Source organism: Poecilia latipinna, unplaced genomic scaffold, assembly GCF_001443285.1.
Source record: "Poecilia latipinna isolate Pla-1442-1.1 unplaced genomic scaffold, P_latipinna-1.0 Scaffold409, whole genome shotgun sequence".
Classification (NCBI taxonomy): domain Eukaryota; kingdom Metazoa; phylum Chordata; class Actinopteri; order Cyprinodontiformes; family Poeciliidae; genus Poecilia; species Poecilia latipinna.
The window spans coordinates 231,028-238,759 of NW_015113025.1; the positions used below are offsets into that span (position 1 = coordinate 231,028).

Here is a 7,732-nt window from a genome sequence, read left to right on the forward strand (position 1 = left end):
TTATATATATATATATAAAATAGGGTATAGTCAGAGGTTTCTCATCAATCACAGTATCAAAATGTAATATGGCAGCCTTGCATGTAATTGGAATTGTATAAAAGAAAAAAAAAACAGATTTTCTATTTTATCTTATTGTCTATACCAGTTTATCCATGCTATGCTGGTGCCTGTCTCCTGTGGTCTTTGTGCAGGACGCATGATACACTTTAAATAGATGCATGGCGCCTTCTAGTGGCAGGACACCGGTTTTCATCGACTACCTTTGCCGTCCTTTGTAACACTTGCTAGCAGATCTATAATAAAGCTAAACAAATCCGAGGACCACAAGGTTTTGTTGAAATTGGCTACAGTCGTGAGTGTTGAGAGTCATGTGAGAGACGAGCAGTGAATTAAAGATATTCAAGTTGTTTTTGTTCTTGGAAATCTTTACAAAGCAAAGCACTGCCCAGAGCAAGGTTTTGAGTCAGCTGCTTCTCAGCGAGGACACTGCATAAGGTCTCTGCTGTGAATTGTGAAATATACTGCTGATTATCACCAGAGTCAGTAGATTTCTGAAGAATGTACAAACAGAAATAGATGGGTTAGACTTTAGTGAACATTAGGATAAGCATCCTCTGCTGTTGGAAAACAGGAAGTAAAAATGAGACTTTGAAACTCAAAACACAAGTACTTTGTGTTTCAAGAAGTAAAAAGAAACTATTAATTAATAAAAAAGAAACTATTAACTCATATGACAACCAAGACCATTCTGGAAATTATAGTGGCTCAGTAAGGTCTTTATAAATGTATTTACAATATTTCTTTACTTGTGTGTAATGCTTTTTACACAATCTAAAATAGGCTATGGCAAGATGAGAATGCTTAAAGTTATTTTCAGCCAAACCAGTTTAACCTAAATATGGTTAAACAATTGTCTTTCAACTTGTCGTTTTGTTTTGCTATTATGCTGTAAATCATTATTAAATCAAGAAAATGTCGGCCCTCCCACAACATGCAGTCAGGCCTTTGGAGATATGAGGATATAGGGTGAGTAATCACAGTCAGAGCATGTATTGATATATTTTCCCTATTTTTTTCTTCTTTATTTTTGTTTATCATCAAATTCTTCCCACGACGGTGCTTATTTGCATCTTGTTGGCAGGAGAAAAACATGATGTGTATAAACACTGTATAATCAAGTTAATGAGTGTTTTTCTTTTAACAGCTACCAGGGGAAGGATGGAGGCTGGAGAAAAAAAAAAAAAAAATATATATATACTAGGGGTAGGATACCCCTAGTGGTATCCTACCACTAGTGGTAGGATACTTGCTCCCCTGTGGCAAACACTTGGCAGCAGATGTGTTGTGTTATCATGATAAACAAATTCATGCAGACTGATCTTTTTAACAATGGCTGTTGTGTTGAGTACTAAATGTCACGAGACAGCATCAGTGATGTTAAGATATTTGAGTTTTTCTTCTTAGAAATCATCACAAAGCACAGAACCGCTCAGAGCAATTGTGTGTAAGTCAGCTGCTTCTCAGTGAGGACTTTGTTTCATGTCTTTGCTGTGAATAGTCCCGTATCTGTGATATGTGACGACAGAGTAAGTGGTTTCTGAAGAATGTAGAAAATGTAGAGGATTGGACCGAGGTTTTTTGGTCATTTTAGAGGGCTAAAAACCTTAAAAGAAAGTTGTGGAGTTATTATTATTATTATTATTATTATTATTATTATTATTATTATTATTATTATTCTTTAGGCACTGCCTGTAAATGTGTTAGTTAATTGAAACTAAAAAATGCATTAATTTAACATTAACGTTAATGTTAAAATTAAATATGCATACAGAGTGAGGTTTTTGTGGCAGAATTTAAAACTGTGGTCCCACTACTGTCATGGAGAGTTTTACAGAGCAACCACAGCAAACACAGTGATGTTCTGTGTGGCTATATATTGGGAATTAAGCTCCTGCCAACACAATCTGAAGCATAAAATTAGTAAATATACCACCAAAAAGGGTGTTTAATATACAGTATATATAAAACTTCAACCTTGTATCTAATGGAAATAAACCCCAGAGCACATGCTATTGATTCTGGAAATGTGGAGATGCTTTTCTTACATTTCAGGTTTTTATCAATAAAAGATTTTGAAAACCACTTATTTATTATTTTCCTTCCAGTTCAAAGCAATGCATACATTTGGGTTACTCGATCGCATAGAATTTCCCAACACAGAGACAATGAAGTTTGTGGTAACATGACTAAACAAGGGATGCAACTACATTTGAAGGCACTGTAAATTTGATTGAATTCAATAATCTATAGGAATTAGACAAGTATATAGAATAAACATATTGTATACATTTGCATTTATAGCCATGGCTAAATTGCAGTTCTTGTCCCGAGAACAGCCTTATTACATACATAACACCTCTGGAAAAAGGAAAATATTTCGCACAATTACAAATCTGAACTGTAAAAAAGGAGCAGCATTCAGTTTTTATGCTCCACAAATCCAGAAATGTCCAAAACACAGCTGAAACACTGAATTCCTTTAAATCAAGGCTAAAATCACCTTGGCCCCATATTAAGAGTTGACCTTTATTATTAATAACTGGATCATTGATTTTATATTTGATGTATATTGCTAATTATTTTTTTCTTGCTAAGTTTGATGATGGAATTGGACAAAACGTAATGTTTGTTTGGTTATTGTGTTATATTTTATATAATGCACTTTGAACTGCCTTGCTACTATATATACATACATTTACTTGACTTAAACTATGAAGATTAGTTCATTAGTTCATGTGTAGGTTCTTCTCAGGCTGTTTGCACCACTCATGACGTAAGCTCGAGGGTATTATAGCATGTGACTGAGAGAGCAGTGGAAGGGTGGGGGGGGGAGTGGGGTCTCAAAAACTTCAGTGAAAATTCCTCCCACTTTCCCACTGTGGAAGTTTTTGGTTCGTCTCTCAGTGTCTGCTTCGCCTCTGAAAGGAAAAGCTTTGCTGCTGAGATGTGGGGGGTAAAAGTTATTATTTTCATCCTTTGTTTGGTGCCCACCTATCAGCAGTTCCCTCGCCTTTGTGTAACGCAACAAGCCCTGCGGACCAAGGAGTGCTGTCCGGTGTGGGAGGGGGACGGCTCAGCCTGTGGAGCCAGGTCAGGCAGGGGCTCCTGTGAGGATGTGGAGATCTCAGAGCAGCCCGACGGACCGCAGTACCCCTTCTCGGGACTGGACGATCGAGAGAAGTGGCCTTTGGTTTTCTACAACCGGACTTGTCAGTGTGCAGGGAACTTTATGGGGTTTAACTGTGGGGACTGCAAGTTTGGCTACTTTGGGGACACCTGCAACGAAAGAAGAGAGTCCCTCAGGCGGAACATATTCCACCTGACCAGGGCTGAGAGAAACAGACTCATTTCTTACCTGAATCTTGCCAAGCAGACGATCAGCAGGGACTATGTTGTTGCAACAGGGACCTATAGGGAGATGGAGAATGGCTCCAATCCGATGTTTGCTGATGTTTCTGTGTATGATGTGTTTGTCTGGATGCATTACTATGTGTCTCGCAATGCGCTGTTAGGTGGGCCAGGGAATGTCTGGAGAGATGTGGACTTTGGACACTGGGCTCCTGCATTCCCACCATGGCACCGTGTTTACTTGCTGCACTGGGAACATGAGATCAGGAAGCTGACAGGAGACATGACTTTCTCCATTCCCTACTGGGACTGGAGAGATGCACAGGACTGTGACGTGTGCACTGATGAGTTGATGGGGGCCCGGAGCCCCCACGACCTCAATCTTATCAGCCCAGGCTCTGTCTTCTCCTCTTGGAAGGTAAAGTAAAGCGTGCTTTTTTTCTTTTGTTTATATAAAGATGTTTTTGAAAAGATAATTGATTGTCTTTTTTTTTACCTAACAAGCAAAACAGAAATTTAAAATACATGCCAAACAGAAACTCTCTTCAGTCCTCTTTCAAAAAATATATATATATTTTTACCCTAATAGGAGGGAAAAAGAAATACAAGAACAATTCCTCTTTTTTGGCTTTTTCGTCAACTGAAATTATCATTTCAAAAAGAAAAAAAATATCCCAACCATGTGAATAACATAATATTTCAAACAAAAATAGCTTGATTTGTAAAATCTTGAAACAACTATGATTAACTTTTTTTTTATAAGTCAACAATAACAGACAAAAGAGGTAAAAATGGAATCCATAGACGTTCCAAGGCAAAGTAAACTGACCCAAAATAAACATAAAAGCACATTTTGTAGAGCATTTGTACCATTACATCTGCTGATTTACTGGGGAATTATTTTTTAACATAGGCCCCAGTTGCTTTAATAACTTTTTCCATCAATACACAAATCTTAAAACTGCAACACCTTCTTTCAAAGTTATGATTGAGATTTTCACACTAACCCAGCCTTATTTTGTAATCCCAATCAGCTAGTTTCTCTTCTTTTTTTTTTTTTAAAGTTCAAAAGTGTACTTACGAAAGAGCTTACGGAATAAACTCAGAAGAAAATCTTCTAGAAAGGACATTTGCACAAGATAGAAACTCATATTTGTGTTTCAAACCCGCCTGTTTATTCCTCAATTATGGATTAAGTAATGTTTAGTTCACTAATAAAGGTTTGTGTTTACAATTTAACTTTCTGTACTCGGCAACAACAGGTGCTGTGCTCCCAGTCCGAGGAGTACAGTAACAGGGGTGTTCTCTGTGATGCCAGAAATGAAGGCCCCCTCCGCCGTAACCCTGGAAACCACGATCGAAATATTGTGCAAAGATTGCCAACTTCTGCAGATGTGGAGTTCACACTCAGCCTCCCAAACTATGACACTGGAGCAATGGACCGCACCGCCAACATGAGCTTCAGGAATACCCTGGAAGGTCAGCCAGTCAGAGCCTGACTAAAAACCAACACCCAATCTGACTTATGCTGTTTCTCTGTTTATCTATATCCTGCTGTCATACTTTTATATACAGTGCAAGCTCTTCTTAAGGTTACTCATCATTCTTAGCAGTGAAGGACCTTTCTCTTCACTGGAAAAAAAACAAAAAAACAAGAAAAGTTTGATATTTTTATAAGTGTTTAACATCCAAGCAAAAGCAAATGTCCATTCTGTTTTGAGAAGTAGAAAAAGCTAGGATAGTCCATTCTGCATAAAATAATCAGTTGCTTCAAAACAGAGAACGTTATCTAACTTTCTCTGTTTTGAAGCATCTGATATAGGTGGTTAACCTTTAACCACCTATATTAAGCAAAAATGGTGTAGTGGAGCACTGCTGCTGAGCTATTTAAAATCCTCCATCTCTCCTACCACATCTTCATTAGACCAGTGGATCTGACTTTATGACTGAGGGAGACACCCATGTGACCCTAAGACACAAGCTGCCCACATGATGGTTGAAGAAACACATGTGGCCCTAACGATAGTCATATTGCTCAAAATGACCTGCAATCAGTTGGAATTAGAAATATTTCTTGGACAATAACAGTGCTTAAGAGCCAAAAAAAGTAAAAAAAAAAAAATAAAAAAATAAAAAAAAGTCTTGATCTGTGACATCGCTAGGATTAAAAGATAAGATGGTCTTAGCCCCAAAGGTCAACAGGAAGTTATGTACAACTTCATTGGATTTCTAAATGTTTTCAAAGCAGACTTCATGCATTTTATAGTGCTTATTGTAGAACGTGACATCAGTCCAGTTTTCTTTATTCTGCTTCTTGTAGAAACAGGAGAAAGGAATCTTAAGGATTTCTTAAAATGTGAATTATCAACAAAGACTTAATGGAATGGTTTGGTTTTATTGATATTGAGTTAATATAAGGTGAGATGGATGAAGGTAAACAGAAAACCATTAGAGTTGTTGCTCATGAAGTTTCTTAAGCAGCATGTTGGATCAGGTAGTGGACTTTTACAAGTTGACTTTGAGAAGTGAATAATAAAAATATAGAAGCTGATGTGTTTTTATATATTTAAATTTAGATCTAAGTAACTATAAAATATGGTACAAACCTGTTATTAGTAAGTCCCAATACAAAAAAATTGTGCAAAACTTGCATACGTTTTTTTACTATTCCTATATGACTTGTATTACTAAATTAGATCATAGTCATATGCTTATGTACTCAGTAAGAGTGGCCATTTATTTAGGCAATGTTCGCTGACAGTAATGCAAAAGAGGAAGAAATGTATTTGGATCACCATGCTCATTTAAGAAGGCTGTTGAGAGCCTAAGCTGCAAATCCGACTTTTTTACTTGCGCTTCAGCAAACATTTTAGAACTAATCCCATTTTAAGTTGTGACAGATAATGTGAGGGTTTCCCATGAGCTCGTTCAAGTGTGAGCATACTTGAAAGCGGTTAAATAGGGCAGTTAAAATCAGATATTTCTAATGTGTCTGTATGACAGAGGCTCATCAACATATTTTTCTCACTGTCATTAATGAAACTAGACTTTTCTGATACATTATTATTTTTTTTTTTTAGTTTACTGTTAGTGAACTGTTAATTTAGTTAACATAGTTTAGCAGCTCATTTACAATGCTTCTTTGTTTGACGCCATTGGTCAGTCAAAAGAAACTGGTGTCCCAGAGAAGAATCTGCTTGGTTTGAGACATGCACCTGTTCAAGGCATTGAAGCTGCTGAAACTGATGAGTATGTCAGTATCCATGGTGAAACCTGTCCTTTACCAATATTGGCTGAAATGATAAAGAACCCATTATTTTAACAGCAACAAAACAAGATAAATTACAGAAAATTTGTCTTCATAGTGTTTCAAAACTATTAGTTTTAACTGTATATTCTGAGTGACCGTGGTTAAGATTCTTTACCAAAGTCAAGAACTAAATGTAAAAAAAAGAAAAAAACACTATTTGATAATGATGCAACAAGGAAGCTTGCGGTTTTCTAGTTTTCTTTGCTAGCGCCAGTCACCCATATTACTCTTTCTGCAGGATCCGGGGACCCTCAGACTGGGTTGGGAAGCAGTTCTAGTTTGGGTATGCATGCTGCCCTGCATGTGTTCATGAATGGATCTATGTCCTCTGTGCAGGGCTCTGCAAATGACCCCATATTTATGCTTCATCATGCTTTTGTTGACAGGTAAGAAATGCATCCGCACAGACCTGAAACTGAGACCACATATTTTTGCAGTTAATAGTGGTTCTACATTTTCTCTATCTTTTAAAGTATCTATGAACAGTGGCTAAGGAGACACAGACCATCTCCATCTCAGTATCCGGAGTCTAATGCTCCCATAGGGCACAACGGTGATTACCACATGCCTCCGTTTATACCCCTGCACAGAAACAAAGAGTACTTTATTTCCAGCAAAGACCTTGGATATGAGTACTCTTATTTGTTGGATGCCAGTAAGTTCCTCTCAGATTTTAATAAATTGTTTTTATCGGTGTTTTATTTTTTTATTTTATTTTATTCTGTCATGCCAGCTATTTTCATCTACAGTTAGTAAATATATTACAGAATTAATTAGTTTTAGGAATCAGTTTACACATATACAGTGCAATTCAAAAGTATCTACACTCCTCAAAATTAATATGATTATTATTTTATATATATATATATATATATATATATATATATATATATATATATATATATATATATATATATATTTTTTTTTTTTTTTTTTTTTTTTTTTTTTTTTTTGAACCCAAAAATTATAAAGAGTTATTTGAAAATTTTTGAAAATATTTAGAAGAACAAA

At 36.3% G+C, this 7,732-nt stretch overlaps 1 protein-coding gene across 1 annotated transcript in view; it reads left to right on the plus strand.

Annotated features, from left to right (window-relative positions):
• Nucleotides 1-2,923: 2,923 nt before the first annotated feature.
• The window catches only part of LOC106950591 (tyrosinase-like), an 8,994-nt gene continuing 4,185 nt past the window's right edge, over nt 2,924-7,732 (plus strand). The window contains exons 1-4 of the mRNA XM_015037546.1: nt 2,924-3,829; nt 4,674-4,890; nt 6,960-7,107; nt 7,195-7,376. Coding sequence (XP_014893032.1) covers nt 3,008-3,829; nt 4,674-4,890; nt 6,960-7,107; nt 7,195-7,376 — 1,369 coding nt within the window. The 5' untranslated portion in view covers nt 2,924-3,007. The remainder of the gene's footprint in view (nt 3,830-4,673; nt 4,891-6,959; nt 7,108-7,194; nt 7,377-7,732) is intronic.